General features: G+C 43.6%; 1 protein-coding gene across 10 annotated transcripts in view; it reads right to left on the minus strand.

Annotated features, from left to right (window-relative positions):
• The window catches only part of TMCC1 (transmembrane and coiled-coil domain family 1), a 105,102-nt gene that overhangs the window by 14,545 nt on the left and 65,502 nt on the right, over positions 1–25,055 (minus strand). The window contains exons 1-2 of one of the 10 annotated variants that reach the window (XM_042880976.1): positions 21,833–21,909; positions 21,396–21,547 (exon numbers count right to left, since the gene is read on the minus strand). The exons of 8 other annotated variants lie outside the window; for them this stretch is intronic. In XM_042880976.1, coding sequence (XP_042736910.1) covers positions 21,396–21,547; positions 21,833–21,890 — 210 coding nt within the window. In that variant the 5' untranslated portion in view covers positions 21,891–21,909. Of the gene's footprint in view, positions 1–15,594; positions 15,672–21,395; positions 21,548–21,832; positions 21,910–25,055 lie in introns of those variants that run through there. One more of the 10 variants, XM_042880985.1, reaches the window with a different exon arrangement.

The following is a 25,055-nucleotide window of genomic DNA, read 5'->3' on the forward strand; positions in this document are numbered from 1 at the left end:
ACACACAATCCATGATCCTGTGGCAGCCATGTGCTCTGTAGCCCCCATTAGGGGTAAGTCAGATCTGCCGGGCCAAATTACAATTTCTACTACTTGGGAGAGGACATTTTTTCTTATGCTTGGAGCAGCTGCATACTCTGCAGTGTTACACTCCATTTTGCACCAAGTTTGTTCACAGTTTGCTTCTGATGCAAAAACCAAATGCCACAGAACAGGAGTTTGTTGGTTTTTCTTCCTTCCTACTTTGCTGTAAACCATGGCTGGTGAGAATTTAGTAAGGTCCATTCCATTTCCAATAAGCTCATTCCTGCTTATGTCAGTGTGGAATACAGTATATTATTTTCCTTTCTAAAACCAAACGGATGGCAAATTGCACTAAGTAGATTTAGAATAAATGTATCTTGATAAAGTTCAGGATCAAGTCCCTTGAGATTCAAAAAATTCCATGGGCAGGAAGATATCTGCACCAAAGGGGTGAGAAGTCACTTAAAACAAATGATTTTTTAAATTTATTTTTATCTTTCTTGTTTCCACTCCAGTATGTTTGTGGTAGCATCTCTTATTTTGAGGAGTCAAAACAGTAGAAGACCAGCACGTGTTCAACGAACCACACGGAACAGAACCAATATTCTGGACGCTGCTGCAGTTTGTGCTGCATTAAGAACAAACCCAAAATTCACATTAGCTCTAGGAGTCCCGCACTTCATATGGAGCTGTGTCTTCAAAAGGTATGAGAGCAAGAATCTGACAAGAAACAGCTACAGAAAAACCACGACTCTTGATACAAAAACAGAGGTGTTAACCTCAGTTTCTCGTAATTACAGACATTTGGCTCTGTGTTTTCCCTCACTTCCCTCTATATCAGTGTTTGCACAGTGCAGAAAATGACCTCCATTAGGCTACAAAATGATTTTACATCTGCATTAAACCACTTAAATATACTTGCTTTTATGAAGCCATATATAGAATCCCTGTGAGGTATAGTGAAGATGCATATAAACACTGTGAATTACCGAGAGGCAAGCTCAACATATAAAACTAAATGTAATTGGCAGTCAGTAGTCAAATGTCATATGTCACCTCCCCTGCACACAGCATGCAGCACATGATTCTTCAGACAATGTCTGAGTCAAGGTGCTATCAGCCCTACAGTCAGGAGAGTAGACAGTGAACTGGATCCTGGAGGAACACAATAAGGATAAAGAATACTGCAAAATCTATTGTGGGTCCTGAATTATGGACAAAAAAAATACTACAAATTACACTGGCAATGTAGTAAGTCCTTTATGACCTATGGTTAAGGCAGTTTTTTCTAATACTTTGCTTCTTACATGATGTTAAAAATTCACAGACTGGTTGAGGCTGTCCAGATTTCCACCTAATACAGATTGCTAGGTGGTTTCTGAGCATTTCCCAGGATGGAGATTCCACAACCACATATTACACCTTCTGATGTGTCTAGGAAGGTAATGAAAGCTTGGGCCTATACCCCTTCGTATCAGTCTGCTGCAGAATTGCCATACGTTTGATACTACCAACTCTTTGGTTCACTATACATGGCAAAGTATATTTTTATATCATTGCAAATCCTGAGTCTAGGCTGCTTCATGATCTAGATGTAATAGCAGATGTAAGGCAGGAGATTTCTGTTCATTCACCTTTAAACCGAGGACCAACAGAAGAGGCAAATACTGCTGCACTGAACCACCTGTACAGACACAACAGATCACTCACGTATGGACTCAAAGAAGAGAGAACTACAGCCTGCCACCTCCCTCAGTAAGTGCCCAATGTGCACACAGTTCCTGCGCTGTGTAAAACACCTTCTGCCATGGCTTTGCTGCCAACAAGAATACAAAGGAAAAACAATGAAGAACAGGTCCAGCATGATTCCTTATGACACACTGTGCAGTTATCCTGCAGAATTTTATAGGCTGACTAAATCTTCAGGAACTACAGCAGCTTTGCATTCTACTCATTCACAAAAAACTGCTAGTCACCATTGTCAGAAACTGTTCTGAGCAGTGCCTAAATCCAAACACACTCAAAACTGGCTAAGGAAAGCATAAGAACAGATGGATAGCTCAAGGATGTCTCGCTGTGTATTTTCCTGCAGCTCAATGGTTAGATCATAATTAGGATTTCTGAAAGACGTAAACAATCTTTGCTTGCAGGCAATTAATCCTCAAGATGGCGAGCAGAACATCCTGGCTATGGGGAAAAGAATGCAACGAAATGAAAAACGGCCCTGAAAAAATACAGTAAGGAAATCCAATCTCTTTGCCCATCTAAGATAACAACTGGAGCAAGGAACCAACACAGGCAACACCAAGAGGAAATGGCTTTACCCCTTACTCATAGCAGTTAAACAATGATGAGTGATGATTACTAAAACATTTGCACTCACATTAACTCTGCCAATCCAGAGCAACACACGTGGCTCTCAGCATTCCTGCGTGGCCAATGCATCTGCATGCTGCAGGAACGGGAGGAGATAGCAGATCTCCAGGAAAGGGCAGGCAGGTGAGCCACTAACCTCAGCAGAGCAACATTTCATAATACGTCTGTGCTGCCTTCTGGTCTTTTTAAAACCTACTTGCTGCCAAAGAACTCCCATTCTTGACCTTGAATTCACAAAATTTTTGCATTCAAAAGTAAATTTTTGAATGCAAAAGGAGTAAAGCCTGGTGGTCCAATTCAGTAATGGTTTCCCAAAGCTACAGGTTCGTCAATAAGAAAATGAGCAGTGCTAGCTGAATAAACAGGATGACAATGACAGCGTTATGGGCAAAGCAGGTCAACAGGAATGAATAACACAATCTGAACAGAAAAATAGGAAGGAACTGAACTATATGCAGGGACTTGCAGGAACCTGATTTTTGAGGTGAAAGAGGACGACACAATAAAAATATGGCCAGAATAACATTAATGGATGTTTATTTTAGCAGCTGCAGACTTTTAATCAAGTGCAGACTGCCAATCAGGACAGAAGTTACAATGATAAGGATAGGAAATGAGGTAAAGCTGAACAAAAAGTTAAGTGTAGATACTGGGAGGAGAGGATAGATTTAGAAACAAGTTTACACAAGCTTTTATCTGAAAATAACTATGTAAAATGATTTTCTCCCTTCCTTTTACAAACACATTCTGGTTTCCCCAGAATGCTCAAATCACATCTCATTAACTTACAGACAAAACTACTGTTAGTACTTCCCAAAGAGTACTGTTTATTTTTCTCATGCTTGAAGCTGCTATCTGAAAAAATACAGATTATTACTGCATCTAACATATACACGAATAAAGAAAAGAGACGACCATTCAGACGTCTGGAGTGTGGGAGGACAAACATCTCTCCATGACCACTGCACAAAACTGCCGTACTGAGAGCAGGACCCGCCTCTTCTCAAGGGGTTTTCCTCTGCTAAAAGCTCACATGCAAGTCACCACCACATACTTATTCTAATGAGCCTGTGTATTTGAGCACAACTGTCACTTCTTTTTACTTTTCAGCTGTATTTTCTGAAGACACAACGCAGAGTGCGACTGTAACCAATATTTCAAAGTTGACTGAAACAACATTTTACAGTAAAAGATAAATATTTCACAACACGGGATTCATGTTTCTTGTGAACACATTTCTCTGTCATTCCTACATATAATCTCTTGACATACTGTTCCCTTATTTAAGCTTTTCTAATGTAACATACACACAGCTAATATTACACTTCCTAGAGAGTTATGCAAAAGAGTTGGCCCCAGAGATTCTTTTCCTGTGCAAACACAGCCTGCTGTTCAGCCCTAAGTGCTGCAAAGGTACTCCTACACTTAACCCATAATGTCGCTCAAAGCAGCAAACTGAACACACAAGAAGCAGCAGTGTAGGAAGGGCAGCCTGCAGCGCAGGGAATGGACCCGCATGTGGCATGTGCCTTCTGGCATCTGAAAGGAAAGTGCATGCAGTGTGACTACAAGGAGGTGGCTGCACTGAAGGGAGGAGAGGGCAGGTACCAGCAGAACAAGGCAGCAGAGTCCTGGTCCATACCAAACACCGCACTCAGTGAACACTGAAGTCAGCACACTCCTTTCAGTATTTCCACGATTCCTGATTTGGAACTCCACCTAGAGACACATTGCACTCATGGTAGCACACACACTGCTGTTAGCATCTCCATTACCCAATGTCAAAAGCTTCTCCTAACTACAGTGACAGCAAACTGCCCAGATCTGATGCAGAAGGCAAGAATGCGGTACCCTATTCTAATCATTTTTCCCTCCAGCTCTCAAGGGGTGATGCATTTGCCTCATGTTACGGATGCCAAGATGCAAAGTACACAGATCTATCAAAATGAAACATGGAATAAAAAACACTCTTTCTTACTGTCCTCTGTCTTCACTGTTGTCTGAAGCACTTCATCTCCACATTTCCAACATAGCTGTGCTCAAGAGCCACCTGTGCATCACTTGCGTTATGGACAACGATGAATGCAGTAAGTACACATACCAGCATAGGAGATCCAGATCTTCCCAGAGGAATATAGTGAGTGTGCTAAACAAATGTGATTAGACATACATGCTTCCAGCACAACCGCGATACGATACAATTTCTCAAGGTCTTCTGCAGATAACAAATCTCAGGTCAACATCCATTTATGGCAAAGGCATAACATCAGCATCCCGTATTTCTGGCTTTTTGTTTGCTTGTTTGTTTTTTCCAAATGCTGGAGTCACAATGCAAGGGGAAGCTAACTGCAGCAACTTCAAAACAATTATCTTCTATTTGCACCAGAGATCAGTCTTAAATTCCTTACTGTTTCCTCTTTGGTATTTAATAAATGTGGGGGAAATACAGCTCACTTTTTTAACTAAGGCTTGTGACACAGCTGCACCTGGCTACAGGGCTAACCAAGACCAAAGAAAACTACTTATTTATTTCTGAAGGTCATTGACTCCAAGAGAAGGTGTTTTCTCTTCTTTTTTTCACTTGAAGTAAAACTTGAATCTGCAGTTTGTTTACTACTTCCTGACAACACATTTTGCACAGTCAGAACAGCAGAACATCATATTTAAAAAGCTGCCAGTTGAACACCTCCCTGATACCAGGCTGCATGCACGAGCCTCTTCCTTCATAGTTCCCTGCATTACACACACCAAACCCCCAAATGAGAAAAAACAGAGCGCTCCAAGGAGCAGCACTGTATTTGATCTGCATGGATTGCAGCAGTCACTCAGACAAAAGCCTTCTTCAAGCTTCCCAGCTTCTGAAGTGAAGAAAAGTTATATAAATTTATATATTTATATTTTATATAAATTTACCAACAGAGGAAAATACAGCATTTCCACGGCTAATGCTACAAAATGAGGTCAAGTTCTGGAGATCCGAACAGAGCAGCCAAATAAGATGACTGACGCCATTCTAAGGAGGATGCCCCGTGCTCCTCTTACCTTTGCTGGCTCACAGAAGTCCCTCTGGCAGCACACAGAGGTGCAGCAGCACCACATCAACATCCCCGCATTCCCCCCCGCCCCGCTCCATGTGCCTGCAGGGCTGGGGGAGCTGTGGGCATCGCCCTGCAGCCGACATCACTGCCTGCCGAGCCCCTGCGCTGCTGCAGCAAACTGTCATGCTCAAGCTGTGAGCCTCTTCTGCCCGAGTATTTGCTTTAGATGCACAGAAGGGCCGGGTCTGCTGGATTTAAAGCTACAGGGCTTTCCATTCCACGTTCTACATATGGCACTATTTTAAAACTGCACATTTGAGCCTGTAAGTTGGACAGCATGACAGACAGACAAATCAGCAGCAAATCAACAGAACCAGGATGACATGTTCCTCGGCCAGAAAGCAGTTCACTTCATAAGCAGAGTTAAAAACAGATTCAAAGATGCACGAGAGGACACAAATCCAGCTATAAACCATATGTTCTATTCGTACCACCACAGAAACATTGCTATTTAAGAAATCACTAAAGAAAAGTTTCAGGAGATGTTTGTGATCTTCTGAGAGGAAGGAACTCTACCAAGGAAGCAGTTGTCATATAAGGGATCAAGTACGAAACAGAGCCAGCAACAGCACTGTAACCTTAGCTGTCCTTGGTGCAAGAAGAAACTGCACTGACTGTGTCAAAGGAAAGGTGCCTCGCTGTGCTGTGCAGAAGCTGTAAAGCAAACGCACATCACCTGTCTGTAACCACTTGAGCTCTGACCCTCACCTACAGTTGCCATAAGTCCTGCTCCTTCAGACTCACTTTTGAAAAGCCATCACCTCACGGCTTCTCCTCCCCTTGCTCTTCACTGCTGTCTCATTAACATTTTCTGTGTGTAGCAAATATTACTATTATTTGCCCAGGACAGAGATGGATGGTCTCAAAGGTAAGCTCTTTGTAACCGGAGTTGGACATCTTCAAAACCATTAATTCAGAATACCTATGCAGCATGCTTTCAGGGCTTCAGGAACCAACAAAACCAGAATGCAAATTGGCCTGTAGAAGTTGCTGTGGTTGGGTTTGGGGCTTTTTTTCCCATTCTCTTAACTTGCAGCAATGCACCGGTTATGTATAAGTATGATCCCATACTTTTAAAGTCCAGCCCCTTCTGATAGGATCAAATTCTGCGCTGAAATGTTAATTCATAGGGTATGAATTAGTACCAGCAGTATAAGCGAGGAGAAAACCTTTGACTGACTCAAAACACAGGCAGTGTGGAAGAAAATATTCTTAAGAGCACAATTCAGTTTTTAGTGGGGGCCAGAACAAGAGGAAAAACAGCTAAAAAACCATGCTTTTGAGCTATACTGGTATCTCAGACGACATTTCTGGAAAAGCAAGTATATTTTAAAGGGCACTTAGACACAAATGGCAAATAAAAGCATCACATGTAGAAAGAGCAATACAAAGTCTGATCTATGGCAGAAGATAGACACCACTGATGTGGAGATACCAGAAGTTGTTCACACAAAAGCATTTCCTGGAGATTTCTGTCAGGTTAGAGAAAAAGACATGAAGAGTGAAGGGCGGAGGAAAAGGAAAAAGGAAGCTGGCAACTAACACAGACGCAGTGAATTTTGTGACCAGGCTGCACAGAGCCACCAAACTGTAACACGTGGAACGGGTCTCCGGCACAGATTCGTGTTCTGCAGTAGAGTTCACAATCATTTTGCCAAAGATGAACAGGCAGCAACAACAAATATCAGCATTGGTGCATCAGTAAATGCCTCCTCCTGACCCCACTCTGCAATACTTGGCTACCACACGCCCTGCTCCGAAGCCATGCCCTGTTCAACACGACTGCATGCTGGTAGAGTCCCTTTTTTAAGAGACTGCTTCACGGTTACACGGTAGATCTCATTCCAAATGAACATCTATACTGAGAAACCTTCATATTTCTTTTATGTATTAATAATAGTGGATCCCATCTAAGAGACACGAAAGGGAAGACTGGAACACTGTGTACAAAGAACATCTGTCACCTTACTTAAAAGCAATTTATGTTGGCTAAAATCTACTCAATTCACAGGAATTCCACTGCAATTTACAAAGACTGTTTCATGATGTAAAGCAACATACAAACCTAAGAAAATACATGTAGATGGACTCATCATTTTATTTACTGTGATTGGACAGCCCTTGCAAGTTTTACAGAGCAATAAAAACAAACAAACAAAAATCAAGCTCGTAGGCTGAGCATCACCTGGAGGGATGGGAGAGAGGCACATTGGCTTTTTGTGGCTGGCTTAAAAACTTGTGGAGATTAGATGCTCATATGACCCTTGTAACAAGATGAGAGCTCTTTCAAAGACCAAAACAGAATTTTAGGGAAAAAATAACATAGATCCACACATCTGGTGAAATGTGAATTTTGCCAAACATCAAACAATGCAAAACATCAAGTAAGACAGCAAGAAAACAGTGGAAAATTTGAAAGCTGATTTGCAGTCATACCATTCCTGTGCTGTCCCCTATGCCAGTGCTCAGACTGTGACGAAAACGTGATGTCCACTGCCCACCAGCCCAGAGTACCTCACATACGTGAGTATCTCTGGATTCCTGGGGTGCCCATTGCACTGACAGCATAAGCAGCTTCAGCAGGTTCCTCGCAACAAAAATGTAAGAGCTACATCAGTGAGATTGAAAAAATGAGGTCACAAGCAACAGTTGTAGGGAACAAAAATCCTTGAAGCAGCAGCAGTCTACAGAGGCAGAACACAATTACCAGAAAGAAACTAGGCCAGCACCATAGCGAGGCATCCTTAATTTGGCTCCAGGTGCTCAGCACACACCAGCAGCAGGGAGCTCATGATGGTCTCACTGAAAATCCATGCCAGGTTCCCGGGGCACAGCACCGAGCACAGCCAGTCGGCTGCTTGCCTGCAGTGCAAGGGCTCCTTATCTGGTGTCCCTTTCTGGGGCTGCACCAACACTGAACATCAAGGCCACAGATATCCAGAACCCGTCAGGGGCGGGGGAAAGACAACTAACCTGCATGCAGCTGAGGCCAAGAACTACAGAACGTGCAGCTGAGTGCCAGTTCTGCAGATGCATCACCAGTGGTGCTGAGCAGTACTGCAAGGCCCACAGTACTGTGGGCAAGTTTAAAAGAAAAATCTCATTTGCTAGTTGATTTGCTAATTTATTATACACGCAATATATAAAAATATGTTGCATGGTACGTATATAGCACATACATACATGCACTGCCACAAAATTTGCCCTTGTTATCTAGAGCTTTATATGGACTCCTATACAGTGAAGAGTTAACAGCCAAACACTGTTCCTGAATTAACAATCTCAGTGATACAAAAACGTTGCGCCAGGCTCTCTGGTTAACTATGAGGTGAGTAATAAGTTCCGGCACTCTGCAGATGTCTTGGCTTGATCCACAACAACGCCAGAACTGAAAACCAACGGCCTGCTGTGTGCTCACTGCCCGAGGCACAAGGGCCAACATCACTTTGCCACTCTTGTTAGCATATACAAATTTGCAAAATTATGTGTGATTTTAAAAGCAACAGTAACCTGGTGGTATAAGGTTCTGCTTGTATCAGAAGCACTTTAAGACAATGGATTATTTAACCTTTTAATTTCAGTTCTGAGGCTACAAAGTCACTGCACAGAACTGCTGATCCCCTCCTCTGAAAATACCCACTGGGAAAAAGTTAGTAGTGACTTTCTCTGCCTTCTATCGATTTATTTCATTCAGACTATGGTCTGTACAGGACTATTTGCAGCTTCTTGCCTGTTTTAATCACCTTAAGATAAACAGTCCATCACTTCCTCACATGCTCTTCCAAAAGGCACTGCAATGTTTCTACAAGCACTTATAAAAAAATTTAAGAAGGAAGGCAGAGGACAGATACCGCATCGGTAGCACTGATGTGAAGTGCAAAAATTTCAGTTATAACACTGTAGATATTTCAGCAAAGCATACCATACTGAATCTCCAGGAGGAGCCCAGAGCGAGCTATGCTGATGCCACTGACAACTGAAGTCATGCCCAACCACAACCTGCAGCTAGTGTTGTCGTTAGCCAGCAGATGGCTCCAATAACTGGTTTAGGGATTACATTTGCGTATGAGGATGCTCTTCATCCTTTAGGAAACTGGCAACACTATGGACATTTTACAAGAAATACTGATTATGGCTACATCAGATGAACTTTCCCCACAGTAATGATGGCAGCACTCACATTGCTACCAGACCAGATTTGCACATGCACTTACAAAGAAGAAATCCAAGACTGCTGTCTGCACACAAACCCAGGAGTAACAGGCAGAGGATTCACAGGCTGTGGTTACCTCACGGATGCCTGGGATGCATTCTGCTTTCCCTCATGGTGAGAAGCAAAGTTCTGGCCCAGTAAGCCTGTGGCCTGCAGTATGAGGGGCCACATTGTGGGCCTGCAGGGAGGACATGGCCCCAGCTGGGAAAGGCTCAGCTCCTCTCAGAAACAGCAGAAGGATCCAAATGAGCACATTTCATGACATTCTGACGCTGTAGGTTTCTCAGCTACTACTGTGTTTTTCTGCTGTGATCTCATGGTTTTAACAGCTAACCACTCATCTCTGGTCAGCTGTCAGCGTAGTGTTCACAGCCTGCTCCTATGGTCCCAGCAGGAAGACCCTCATGTTACCTTGGGTTGCTCTGCAGCAGAGTGGTGCATGCAGTGATGCTCTGGGCAATCTGAGGCACAGGCACCCTGACCCCACACACCACCCCAACTGCCTTGGAACCTTCTGGAAGTCCCTTCCAACCCCTACAATTCTGTGATTCTGTGGGGCATGGTCCAAGGATAGCTCAAGTGACCCTGTCAGGTTGGGACCCAGCAAGTAGCTGCCAGCGCATCCACCCCAGCATCACTAGCCCACTTGCTATCTCTCTGCTTACCTGAAAGCAGAGACCCTCCTCATAAGATGTTTGTAACCTACAGATGAGTAACAGCACAATGGGCATTTCTAGAACTGTTGTAAGCCCTGGCTGCCAGCAGACTGCTATGGCTGCCTGCTGGGTGCCATGCCTCACTGAGCATGGCCACAGCCCTCACCTCCCACTGCCCTTGCAGGCTGACACTGCCAATGGAGAAGCGCTGAGCACATGCAGATACTCACCTGCAATCAGTTCCAAACTTTGGGACACTTTCTGTCCATGCTAGTGAACACAAAGGGAAGTAGGAAGATGCACTCAGCTCCTGGAATATTATTTAATCAGACCTACTGTCCTCAACTGGCTCTCAAGAGCTAACAAATCAGACAGGCAGTTGTCGGCAACCACTGTAATTTTTCAGCATAATATGCCGTCTTAGCTCTGATCCAGAGTTTAAAAACACCAACACTGTGAATTGCTCCTCTGCCTCACAGAGAGGGAAGGAAAGGTGGGAAGGAGGTACAGAAAGTCAAGGCACAAAGAACCCCAGGTTCACAGCGGGGGTCTGGAATCAGAACTGAAGAGCATCCAGCTTTGCAGATGCCAGAGAACAAGCCTGGAGCGCAGAGGAAGGCACCCAGAACCTGCAGTGCCAGTTAAAGCCCAGCCTGTCAGGGAAGAAACTGAGCCCTTCCTGCCCCGCAAGAGCTTGGCTAATGCTGTGCAGAGGGCTGCAGGTCTGGATGCGCATATGATACCTCAGATCCTCTTTCACAGCTCTTAAGTGCTATTTATTTATTTAAAGTCTACAGAATTCTCTTTTCCCAACATGATAGAAAGCAAAATAAAGACTGTCAGCACACTGTGTAACACCACTATGGTTCAGCAGAAGCCACAGTCAAGGAGAAATGCCCACTCTGTGTAAAGCATTAAGTTTACCAGTAAAGCTGCAACCTAAAAATGGAAAATTTGCAAGCAGCCTTGGTGTTCCATTTTTCAGTACTGCTGGCATGCATATCATCATAGAGTCTAATGTAATCCTGATACAGAACCCACACACTCCCTTTCTGCTGTGCTTTCCCCAATAACAACATGGAAAGGCAGACAGCTGTAGTTCAAGCTGCTTTAGTTTCCTTTTAACCACATCGTAGATTTCAGCTATGTTGGATATCTATCTACTAAAATGATTATTTCTGGTTATCACACTGTTAACAATTTTTGACTGTGCAAAAAATTTCCTTTTCACACCTTCTTCTTAATAAAAGATTAGGAAACAAACAAACCAATCAAAAATATCTTCTCAGCATTTGCTAAGTATCTTGCTGGTTTAGCTTTTAGCATTCAAGGCCTGACTTCCCTCAAAGTGTCAATAAAGAACCCAGCTGACACATCGAGCTGCTGCACGTTAGTTGCATTTGAAAACATGAGTTGTTCCGATCGCTGCAATGGCAAGGCAAGATGCATGTGCCAGAAGCTGAAGTCTGTAGATCAACACTGAGGATGATGCGTGTTGTTCTCAGCTTGCAATGAAAACAGGAAGATGCGGAGATATTTGGAATCTGCAAAACCTCTACAAAAATCCTAATGATAGAAAGGCCAATGAAACTCAGCACACAAAATCAGCAAGTCCACCTTTTAGAACTGCATATAGAAGTGCATAAAGTAAACTCTTGATGAGTTACACAGTCAGAAGGAACATCGAACGTACTGGGGGCGAGGAAAGCAGAACCCCATGAGCCATAAATGAATGCAAATACACTGAACAGAAAGCTCCTTCATTCCAGAACACAGAACCAAGATGTGAATGCGAACTGTGAACAGGGTCACTGATTGCATGGATTAATTGAAACAAAAGAAAATGGTGTTGCTCTTGCAGGTTTCAGAGAGAGTATTGAATAGAATGTGGACTGCGTCTCTGCCCATGCTCTGGGTCCATAATGTGCAAGAAGCCGCCAATGTCAGCAACTGGCACACAACAATCCCTACATATTCCCTTATTTAAAAAACAGAATAATAATTTGAACGATTTCTTTGATTGATCTGGGAGTCATGAGCTCTGATAAACTTTGCTCAATGGTAATTCTATCCAGAAGTTTATGAAACTACATCATTCTGGCTGTACTCAAGCTTAATCCAATGAGAGAAAGTAGGAAATTCTATCCCTTCCCACAGAGTACAAAAGCAATTGGCTATCACAAAAACTAGCATCTGTGTTTGATTACTTTCAGGTTATTTTTGTCTTCTCCATCAGTCTTCCCCAAATTAGCATCCCTTTACTTCCCCCAAATAAACACTGCTCTACAGCTTAGAGCATATATGATCTTAAATCCAAAGTGGTACGTTACCAATGGAGAAGAAACTGTCAAATTAATGGGATCTTTGGAACCGAGTTCTTGACAAAGCTTGAAGCATTAACTTTTTCATTTCTCTTTGATTTATTTGATTAAAAACCTTAAAATACTATGAGCTGCTCAGCAAGATATTACTCTTCCATCTCTTTTCACTGGTCTGAATCCCATGTTGCTCCTACTGCTAGCACCGAATTACAGCGTTGCTTTTTGCACACAGATGCCTGAGAAATATATCATCTATAGCTCTGTCCTTTTAGACAGCAGCCTTGTTCCAAACACTCTTATCTGTCTCAAGAGCAACCTACCTTCACTCTTAGAGTCAAAAGTCACAGGGAGCATTCCCTGAACCTAAAGAACTGCTTCCTCATTGAGAAGCTTCACTCTCAGCTCAGCTGTGCGCACCAGGAAAGCTCGACCTGTGTTCTACTTCTCCTCGGAACCTCTGTGCTTCTGCTTGTTTGTTAAATTCCAGCTTGGAGCATAAGAATGTATCCTAGGTCTGCCAACCAGCCTCTAGGAAGAACAGCAGATGAGAGTTCCCCAGGAACTCTGGCTCCCCTTTCCTGAGCCCTATTCCCACTGACCCTTCTCCAGTGAGCGTCCTGTTCTGCCCCTTGATGCTCCAGATGCTCTGAATTAACTTGCACTCTTTTTCTCTCAAGTTTCAGCCTCCCATTGTGAGGACGTACTGATTTATTCGAACACTTCTATTGCTCTGGAACTTTCCCTTTCCCCTGCTGCCCTCTCACTGTTTTGAAATTGTTAGGGTGGTTCTTTTTTGTTTGCTTGTGTTTTTAAAAAAAGATTTAATTCCCATTTGGGTTGTGGTCTTAAGACTGTCTCACAGGAAAGGAAATCTGTCTAGCAATGATATTGTTCAGGATATAACTGAACTATAGATCTGCTAGAAATGAGCTTCTTTGCCCTACTTTAACAGCTATCTTCCCTGGATAATGCCAAAGCTTCCCATCGATAACATCCAGCTAGTTTAATAGCCTGGTTAACGTGAGGAAGCTGCAGCACTGTAAACAGCAATGACAAACCATGCTGAACAATAAGGCACTGTTCAGAGCTGATTCTTCTTGGTGGCTTTGGTGAAAGTGGAATGTCAAAACAGTATTGAAAATACAAGCAGAAATAAAAACAATGTTTTGTTTTACAAAAAAGAAAACCCCACAACTCAATACCATTTTTGACAACCAAGATGTAATTCTTCCTTGCAGATGACCTACAAAGGGGCTTTTTTTAAACATGCAGCCCTGTGCTCTTTTTTTTTTCCACTGACAGTTTATAAAACCACACACATAACACGTCCTCTCTGCTACATAAATTCTTCCCTTTACCCCACATATTCCTCGTGCAATATGAATAGCAGAAATTCTGGTCTTTCCCAATCTTGTGGAACAGTACTGAAGACTCAGACAGGTGAAGCTAAACTGATGACACAATAAAGCTGAATGTTTAAAATCGTAATTATTAGTTACCAAAACTGAGTATGTTCCTCATTCCCCCCGAATAAATTCACAAATAAAAAGCTGAAACTAGAGAGACTGAAAGTAATGCCTCCTTTTCAGTAGCTCAGTTATCACCTAGCTTTTGTACCAGTTCTCCAGGCACTGTTGCCTGGCTTTGATAATGCCCAGTATAAAACTAAAAACTCATTTCCTGTAAGTTCCAAAAAGCAAAAATGAGACAAACTGAGCTCTTTCCACTTTCAGCTCACTTAATTTTTGGAAGCAGCTCTACGTTCAGGGCTACCAACAGAACAGAAAAAAAGTATTGTACAATAGAAAGAAAATAACTGAAATGCTTTTAGCATTCTCACTTCTCCTTGTGCCAACAATGCAGCTCTGTCCTCCGGGAGCAACGCGCGCCCAACACAGATGTCATTCTCCATGGCCATCCCTGCGAGCTGCCGGCCCCGCGCCCACACTGCAGCCAGCCCTGCCTGGCCCCGGCACCAACAGAGCCCTCATTGGGCAGAGTGAGCAGAAAAGAGAAAGGCAGCCAAGTGCAGCAGCACAGCACGGACAGGCGGGCAAAAATCACTGCTAATGCTCTCTGCAACCTGGGGATTTAGGAAGTTTCTGTAGTCTGAGAGAAGGAAAGCACTATGAGATTTGCCACCACTTTTCTAATGAAGAACTGATTTGAAATGCGTGATTTTGAAGTCAACCAAAATACCTCTTGTGAAACCAGGATTCGCGGGTAGACGCTCCAAAAAAGTGCATTTCTGTTTTGAAGAATAGGGCATTTCATGGAACGGAATATTCGGATAAAACACAATCATTACATGCAAAAGAGATCTTCAGCAATGTTAAAAGCTGACCTTAGCCAAGAGTTCCCTCTGCCACTCACACCGCCCACCAAACGCGCCGAGCAGCCAGCTGTGTGCTGTGCTGTGCTCTGTGCTGGAGCCCAACCTCACAGCTCCCTGCAGGACATCACCAGAACCAGGCAAACTCTGACCACAGCCTTACACAAAGCCATTCAAACTGCAGCTCCCTGGGGAATCTCTCTCCCAGCATGAAATCTTTACCCACACAGTAAGAACAAATATTTAACAGTACGTCAGCAGTGCAAACTGCAGTTTTCTTAAGTTTAGTACTGAACCTATGCTAGGAAACAAACAGAGCTAACTACTGAACAACAGCAGAGGAAAAAATGAAAAAAAAAAAAATAAAGGGACAGAAGACCTTTAATTTTATTCCTCTGCTGTTGCAATCGGCAGCAGCTAGCGAACTGAACTTCAAAAAGCAAACTCTAGCAGCAGCAACTAACAAAGCACGAATCCCAGCCTCCCACCCACGACCCTGCTCTCTAGCCAGCCACCCAGCAATATTCACAGCAGCATCACCGACACCCGAGGGAGGCGGAACCGCAGGACATACTCGTTCGGAGGCAGGCGGTGAGCCCTCCATGCTGGGCGCCAGGCAGGGGAGCACGCGGTGCCAGCCCAGCACCGAGCATGCTGCGTGCCCGGTTACGTTAGAGAGATGGCCCCAGCCCTGCCGGGCTCTGAGCCCTGCCCTGACAAAGCACGATCTTGTAACATGAAGCAGCACTACCCTGGGTGTGCTGGCAGAAGCCTGAATGCATGTTTGAGAAAGCAACAGTAACTGCAGGCAAGAGAGGCATGAATGCACTGCAGAAGAGTTACTGCGCCTGCTAAAAATACCTCAGCACCGACCCCGCCAGGAACGCCTCCAAAGTTCTCTGGAAAATAGCAGAATGCAGAAGGAAAATACATGGTCCAATGGTCTTGGAAGTTTACTTTAAAAAAAAAAAAAAAAAAAAAAAAAAAAAAAAAGAACAGAAAACTGCCTCATATTTTCTCCAAACAGGAAGACTGATGGGTTGGACGAATTTGGATTTTTTCTAGAACTCCAGGCAAACTGCAATCTAAAAATCCACAACCTGAACAAAGTTGTTCAGACCACTGTTGCAAGGTAAGAAGCTTATTGCAAACCCACCCAAAACCTACATTCCCGATGGCAGTGAAGCCTCCGAAGTTCCCTGCTCCCACATGAGGCCAATGAAACACCTAACATCTCACTGATGCAACCTGCACAGTGTTCCTACTACACCTAGGATGGCCAGAGAATAGGAGAAGGAGCTGAGAACTGGCAAGCTGTCTCAAACACAGGGCACACCGCTGCCCCTGCCCTGCAGCGCTGCAGCAAAGCACTCCAGAGAGCACACAGGAGCCCTCCTCCTATCCTGCACAGCCACACGCTGTCCCAGGGCAGGACAGATCCCAAACAAGTCTGACAACACAGATGAGCCCGTGGGGGGAAACTGGTCAAGACGAGGCTTTTATTTTATGCCTGGCAGAAGCACAGAGTGCTTGCCCCATATGTCTTGGGAAGCTGTCGGGCAGCAGTACAACACGTCCTTCTGGGGAAGGAGTGAGAGAAGTTCCTCCTTACCCCACCGCCCTGCAGTACAGCAGCAATGCTTAGAGTCACCTTAAGAAGAAAGCTGCTTTTAAGAAATGTTGACTTACTCATCAGGCATGTTTTCACACGGGTTATATCCTGTTGGCTTCTAATCACTTCGGTTTTCCGTCCATCGTTCATTCGTATAAGCAGAGGTGGATATTAAACCTAAGAGATAATGATGTTGCATATTCCCCTTGCCGTTTTTCAGGTCATAAACACAGATAATCTAAATTATGATATTATCTGGATTTGTAATAGTAACTTCCCAAGCAGTAGCCAGAGAAGTTTCTGATGTCCCTATTTTAGTGGGAAGTCTGCCGTATTACAAACTGTCCTGAGAGCAGCCCATCAGGATGTGGATGCAGACTCAACTGCCACTATTCCCACCAATCCAACTTTTGCCTTTGCCGAGCAGCTCGGCTAAATGATAGCATGCTCAAAGGTCCTTGTTTTAAGAGAGGAAAATGTAAAAAAGTGCAAGAAATGCAGAAATATTTTTGAAAAGTGGTAACAACAAGATCTGGGCTTAAAAGATGGAAAAGAGGCAGTGTTTGTCCTTCCACTCTGCTCAGAGTGGAAAACATAAGCTTTTACCTTAATGGGTGCCTTACCTGGGTTTACAATTTTGAGAAACAGATGCATTTCAAGCTCGGCCAGTAAGCACATCTTTTGTTCTTAGAGCAGCCCCAACAGATCAGTAACTATCACCAATTTTAAAAGGGAATCTTGTCCCACCTTCCAGCTCAGTGAGTACATAGGTAGCTTTTGGTTCAGCATGCTCTAAATTCATACTGAGAGTGTGAAGCTTTGCAGAAGCCACTGGAGTGAGACTGACGATAATTCTACAACATTCCAGAATCATCACGTTACTCCTTTGGCTCACACCACTTCAAGCTCTTCACTGTTGAAGTGGAAAGGAAATCTTTCTTGTTCCTCCTTCAAAAAAAATAAATCAACGTTCCGGGTGCCTCAGACTGGGTAAATTCAGAGCACGTTCTAAGACTAGCAATGAATTAAGGAAGCTCTGGTCTAGCTCAGGTTAGCACATTTCTAGGGCTCGTGGCGGTAACACGGAGATCCCAGTGATCCTAGTTTACTCTTACTCCCATCTCACCATGCAGGCTTTGCCTCGCTCTTGGTAACTCCAGCTGGAGGAGGTAACATCCCCTGGCTCCCTGGCAGGGGCTGTGGAACTGCCCCAGCACTGCCTGCAGGAATGTGCCTCAGATCTGCCCAGCAGCTGCAGCTGCTGCACACACACACGCACTCCTGCTCTCAGCACATGTTGCTTCAAAACACTTTGTGGATGTATGGCAGTGCTTGAAAGAGAGAAAGAAAAAGCAAAATCAAAACATCCAGAAAGCCACAAAAACCCCACAATGAAGAACTAAACAAGAACAAACAAAATAACACACAAACCAACCCACTCAACACCACCCAAAAAGCCCCATACAAATGACCAAAAGCCCTGAGCTGGTGCTAAAGCAAAATTTGCCACTATGGTAATTATTTCATTTTGCTCACAGCTGCTTCCTGAGTTGTTCACTATTTTTTTGGTAGAATGTTCCCAGTTAACTCAGTGGTTAAAGCAGAGCATTTTGCACTGACCCAGCTTAATTTGACTGACATTTAAGAGTTATAAGAGTTATAAGAGTTATATATTTGCTAAAATCAAACAGCAAATTCCACCACCGGTACCATCTCCCTTTTCCAGCTGTGTAAACTTGGGCATCCATCTAGGACAGGGAGCAACAAAGACACCACTGTGCAGCCCTGAGTCCTGCCCTCTCCCTTCTTCAGAAACCTGGCCTCCAACGGGACAGTATGACTTTCCTGAAAGTACTGAGTTGTTTGCTTCTTCAGCAGAGTTTCTCTGCTCACTATTAATGAAACCATCATTGATCAGCTGAAGACAGCTCAGCTTTGCTGTAAGGCAGCAAGGCGCACGCACAGAAGATCACACAAACCTCACCCAGAAGACAGCCAGAAGTCACGCATGAAATTCCCTCTCAGAAGCAACTCTGCTCAATAACTGCAGAAGAGCACCTCATGTTATAAATACAAACATATTCTGCACCAGCAGAAAGAATTTTGGTTGAAGTATCTCCTGAGCTTGAATAATTAAGACGTGCTTCTCCACGTCATAAAAAGGATCTAATGCAATGTCCTTTTTCTATACAACGCGACATAAAAACTGTTTCCTAATTTTGTAGCAATGAAATCAACAAAGTTTACAGTGCAGCAAGACTCCACTTGAAATGCTACTAAGGCTGCCAAGATATCACCACCATTCAGTACACGCGAGCCACTAACCATTCAGGTAATTACCCCCCAGAACAGAGCAGCAGTTTCATCTAGAAACCAGGTTTACTCTGAAGGAAGCAAAAGAAATTCTAGAGAGGCAATCCTCAGTAACCTGAAACGTGACCAGAGTGACAGCAAGGAGATGGTGCACAATGAGAGAAAAGCACACCTATGGTTTTAGAAGAGCTGCGTGCAAAAGGCAGCGTCTGCAGTCACACAGACCTGCATGTTGTGCGCACACTGATCTCTTTCAGAGAATCAAGTCAAGTTTTTCTTTTCAAATCTTAGCATTTAGTCACTATTGAGGCAAACTGCAGAAAACTGCCTTATTGTGCATATTAACCAGAACACACATAAAATACTTAGCCGCTGTTTTCTTTCACTGCAGATTTCTACAAAGAACACTACAAACAGCCACGCACTGCAGCACTGTAAACATTTGCTCCTACTCCCCCCTCCTATCTCAGTCATGTTTTTCAGTATATGAGGGCATGAAGGGCTCTGCATTTTCCTTAAAATCCGTTCATAATCAGAATTCTCTTCCTCAAATTCTCTCAGTTCAGTAGGACCTGTGAGCCACAGCATTAAATCAACTGCAATTTTCAAAGTTTAAGTCCTCAAATAAGAGCAGGTGTCTTAAAAGATTTATCTGTGCCAAAGTTGTTCACTGTGAAGTTATGAAGGATGCGTAGGAGATGCACTGAAAATAAAAAGCAAACAAACACACACAAAAAACTTTTTATTTTTTTATTTTTTTTATTTTTTAATAGCTGTAGGGATTACCGAACATTGCAGCAAGTTCTGGAGAGGCTGCAGAAACTCCATTCTTGGGGCCACTCAGACCCAGTTGGACACTGCCATGCAGCCTGCTGAGCTGTTCTGGCTTTGAGCACAGGGACTGGACCTCACAATCATACAGCACATGTAATTTTGGATCTATTGTCAAATGAAACCAGACATCAGATCATCATTTATCAAGGAGGAAATACACTGACCTTGCAAAAGTAATACCTACGCAATATAATTTACTCTGAAGGAAGCAGTCTTACCTAAGTGAAGAAACAGTTGTAAACTGGTATCAGATTAGAGGACAGTACATTTCAACTCCCTGTGGAGCAGCTTACGACACCCTGCATTGCTGCCTTGTGTCTGGAGGAGACGTTAAATGACTGCTCAGGTGGGAAACACAAAATCTCAGCTGCCTGCTGCTGGTCTGCCATTCCATCAGAGTACCCCTCTGCTGCTATGTATCACACAGCAACAAAACATAACAGAATGCTGGGGAAAAGTTCAACCTCTACTGCTATCCCACCACCTCCAACCACCTCTGACTTTGTGGGCCAACATCAAAACACAGGAGGCATTATTTTTGGAGCAGCCCTCATAAAATTCCCCTTTACCGTGCTAAAACCATTAACTACAGAACATTAATAAACAATCCAAAAAAGACCAAAGTCACAGTTTAGATGGCCAGATCAACAAAACATCTTGAGAATAACACTACCACAAGCAGGTAACAGCTGGATGGCCCTTGAGCAACATGTACCATTGGAATTGTGCATTAGATGAAATACAACCAGAATGGAGAGCTGGTACGTGGAAACTGTGGAACAGGCTGAACAGTCAGGCTTAATGCACTCGAGCCAGCAAAATAAAACCATGCTAAGTTCAAACAGTGCAAAGCTGCACAAATTTCACCGATTGTTCACCACATGCCGGACTGGTGAGAGCTTCTTGGCTTCCATCCCAGGCTGTGGGAGTGTGGTTGAGCTGGCACTTCGGGCATCTCTTCCCCTCAGTTCGCCCCAGGCTCCTTAACTGTGCATTTTCTGTGCAACAGAGGGGTTTTCCTCAACAAAGCAAGCAGCTGGGGCTCTGCACCCAACGACCGGCTGGGGCTGCTCTGCCCACAGCGCCAGCATCGAGAGCCTTCCCGCACCCAGGGCATGAGGGCCCTTCAGTAACCCAACGCCAAACAGCTGTCAACAAGAACCTGATCCCAGCTCCAGAGCATCCAGACTGCAGGGTGAGTTATACCAGCAACACAGCAACAACACGGACACACACAGGCAATGTCAGCAAAAGAGGACTTACAAACTGTCCACAGTAACTCAGCGTGAAAGCATCTTTAGTTAAAATCACTTAGAGCAGCATTAAAATGTATCCCATTACTCTATTTTCTCACACACACACACACACACACACACATATATATATATATATATATATATATATATATTCATATACATTTTAACCTAGTTTACAGAGAGTCTAAAAACTAACCCAACCAAGCAGCCTGCCAGCTGGCAGTTCAGCCATCAGCTGAGCAACAGCAGAGCTCTGCTCAGGAGAACAGCAGCACGTCTAATCCTAAGAACTACCACGTAAACACAGCAGAATAAAGAATAAATTACTTTAAAATCAATTTTTCATATCCAAGTTCATACCTCAAGATGTATATAATCATCTCCCCCCTCGTGTGAAGCACTCTGACCACAGCAAAGCTGTGTGGGCTCCTGCCTCCCACATAGGGCTGCAGTGTTCAGAGCAGAACTGGGCACAGGCTGGAGGCAGCACACAGCACCATCCAACAGAGCATCTGAAATGTGTGCGTTTGTTTGTTAATTAAATGTCGGATTAGTCAATTTCCCAAGCAAATACAGCAGAGTTTCAATTCTTTCCCTAAATAGATTATACTGATGACAAACACAGCTAGACGTGGGTCTGCTCTGCTCAGACCAGAACCAGCCATTCTTTTTACTCAGATTGTTAATGATTCTAATTTTGAAGTTTCTAATTGTAAAATCTCTCTCTTTAAACATTTTAGATAAGTTTTATTATTGACAAATACGAAAACAGCAGAACTGGAAGATGAAATACCTACCTGAGTGGCATGAGGCTCTGTTAAATACTATCTGGAATACGTAACCGAACAGCACCATGAAAGTAATAGCGTCACAAAATACTGCTATGGGACAGACAAGGCACAGTGAGCTTCTGGGATGGAGACAATGAGGAAAAGTAAGGAAATAAGGGAATCTCTCCATAACACATTACAATGCTAATTGGTTAGTGCTCCTCTGGAAGGCAGCCGAGATCAACAGCCGCAGAGAAAAACTCCAAAACACAGCCGGAGAAGGGAAGGAGACTACATAAAAGATATGAAAGCGTGCTATCATGGTAGATAATTAAGAATTCTTATTTAGTCTCTTTTCACCCATTCACCCAGTGCCTGTTTGTGAGTGAAGCAGGACGTAAGATTTCAGCTCAGCTGATGAGGAAATTGCCATAGCTCTCGCCACAGTCAGTAGAGGAGCTGCCTGCAAACAGCTGTCCTTTGGTTTTCACAATCATACTACGAATCTACAACAATTCCATTCATCTGAATATCTTTTTTACTTACTCAAGGTGTATTTACTTTGTCAGACAAAGAGATCCTGAAATAATACAATTTCAAAGTTTAACTGAAGGCTCTCCAGTGACATCTGGAGTAAGCTCTCTTCTCTACACGTCTGAGCAGCAGTACTGCGTTCCACGCTCACTGAGGCAATGAGAAAATCTAAACGCCTGTAATCTTAGGTTGAGTGTTACAGATACATGAAAAACAGAATTTCCTACACACATGATCACTTTGCATCCTTTACCATGTCAGAGGAGCTGCTGTGCTCTTGCTGGGTTTGGCTAATCTGACACTACAGAATCTCAAAGACAAGACCATATTTTTTGTGAATGTAAACATCACTGAAGTGCAGTGCATGCTGAATTTTTATGAATATCAAACACAAATTTTTATAACGTTTTCTACGTGGCATGATGAAGACAAACTATTGCTTTAGTCAAAATTGCCCAAATTATAGCACATCTTGACCTCCCTTGGTATCTCATTACAAGTGTTTGTCAGTCCATTCATCAACTCTTTTTGCTTGTTACATGCTAGACTGTTTAATAATCTTATCTTCTTTTCGGTGGGCAGAAAAGTTCAGAGAATTTTGATAGCAATGCTAAATATACATATTTGGTACTTTCAAATTACAATAGCTTATCTCAGAGCTGTGGTCCCATATTACTTCCAACACTCAAAGGTTGTGATATCAAAACGCAGAGAAGATGCTCCTTGAAATTTATATTTTGCTATTCAGAGTGCCAGGATTCATTAAAAGGGACTTTAGCATGCATTTGGTTATGTTAAAAATCAATATGATTTAAACTCTTAAACCTATTATTATTACTCCCCTTCCAATTATGGGGTTGTTTTGGGTTTTTTTGTTTGTTTGTTTGTTTGTTTTTTAAAACGTGTTTGATCTCTTTAACAAAGAGACAGAGGGGTAGGAATGGAAAAACAGTGAGTGAGACATACCACAAAGCAGAAGAAAACCACCAACCTTACCCGGTGATAAGATACATTAATGCTACAAGACGTTTTCATGAAGATCAAACACAAAGTGCAGCTGTCAATGTACAGATGGGTCCCACAGCCTCATTTTCCCCTGCTAAAAAATACCTTTGCATTATTTATAGGCTAAAAAGAAGAACAAATTCCTGTATCTGAATGTTACTGTACTCCCATACTGCAGATAGGGATCACGTATGACCCACGTAAGACCCTTCTGTTTCAAAGCTCCAGACTGTTTCCATTGGCTGCCTTAATGCTAACTGGTACTGAAGTGGATTTGCCTGGATTACAGTCATTCAAAAGTCACTTAGCATGCATACCACCTTCAAAGAGAAGGCTCCTTCAGAAGCTACATGGCAAAGAGAGTACAGGCAAAGAACACTGGAGAACACGTTTAACAGCCAAGGCATTGCTGATCAAAGGCACTTTAACACAAAATGAAAATGATTACATTTCCCTTTCCCCTCTTGGAAATAGAGAGGGGGCTAGCTATTTGTCCAAATGTTATGAACACAAAACCTCCATCAGACTATGTCTGAATCATAGTCATGTTCGCTTGCGGTTCCAAGGGACCACGAAAGTTACAGCCAATATGGAGCTTCTTAGCTGGGCACAGAGACGGTGGAGTTGGTCTGGGTAGCAAAACAAAGCACTGCAAATTACAGCCACCTGCTGAAGATCATGAGGTACCGAACGTGCAAGTTGCAATTTCAGTTTGTAGCTTCAACCAAATCTGCTTTGCAGCTAATCACTGATCTACTCCAACAACTCTACGGCAGTTCCAGTCTGCTCAGGAGATTTTAATAGTTAATGTCCATTGGGAGATAGTATATGTGACTATGTCATGTCTACCCACATTGTATTTCTGCTAGGCTCCTTCTGGCTTCTTTACCAAGCCATTTTCTTGTTCTCCCTCCCTGAGTTTTCCTTCCTGTGCAGAACAGCAAGCAGGGGCTATCTGCTTTCTCTCTGAACAATCAGTGCAAAGGCAGAGGACAGGCCACGTTTGCTTGCAGCTGTGCCCTGCAGCGTTGGGCCTGCCGGCAATCACATCCAGCAGGCCGGCCTCACTGCGTCCCACACGTCCCACGGTGCGGCACCGACCGGGCCGGGCACAGGCCCTGGTGCACGGCATCACCCAGCCCCAGTGTGGCACAAGCCAGGCACAGGCCTGGCACGCAGCGCTGCCATCAGCCCGCCCTCCCTACCCCACACAGAAGCACTGACACCTGCCAGCAGGGCTCAGCCCAGCGAGGTGCAATGCACATGGCAGCCTCGCTCCAATCAGCCCATGCTCTTGTTGCTACACTTTGCCCTGGTGTCTCAGACCTTCAAGTGACGAAAGCTTTTCTGTCCTTTCTGAAAAGGACCATTTTATGGACTTTTATCATTGACTGCCATGCGGAAAATGGAAAGATCTACAAAATGAGAGCAAACCATTATCTGCCTCTCAAGAAACTCTAGCTGAGTAAGCAGTCAAATGGTTTAAAATGGGAAACTCAGGAAACATGACAGCTTTCAATCCTCCTGAGGACCCTAATGGTAACTTGTTCAGAATAAAGACGCCAACACTTCTAATGCTTCCTCTGACCACTGCTGGTAGGAAATTCCAATTGTTATTGCTATCCAGCTCCATGTAAGCACCCATTAGAAAGTATGATTATATTACTACGAAGCAGACAGCCAAAAGCTGCGGAATTTCATTAAAAGGAAC

Source organism: Lagopus leucura, unplaced genomic scaffold (assembly GCF_019238085.1).
Source record: "Lagopus leucura isolate 7727_CA_CO unplaced genomic scaffold, USGS_WTPT01 Super-Scaffold_100028, whole genome shotgun sequence".
In the NCBI taxonomy this organism is placed as follows: Eukaryota; Metazoa; Chordata; class Aves; order Galliformes; family Phasianidae; genus Lagopus; species Lagopus leucura.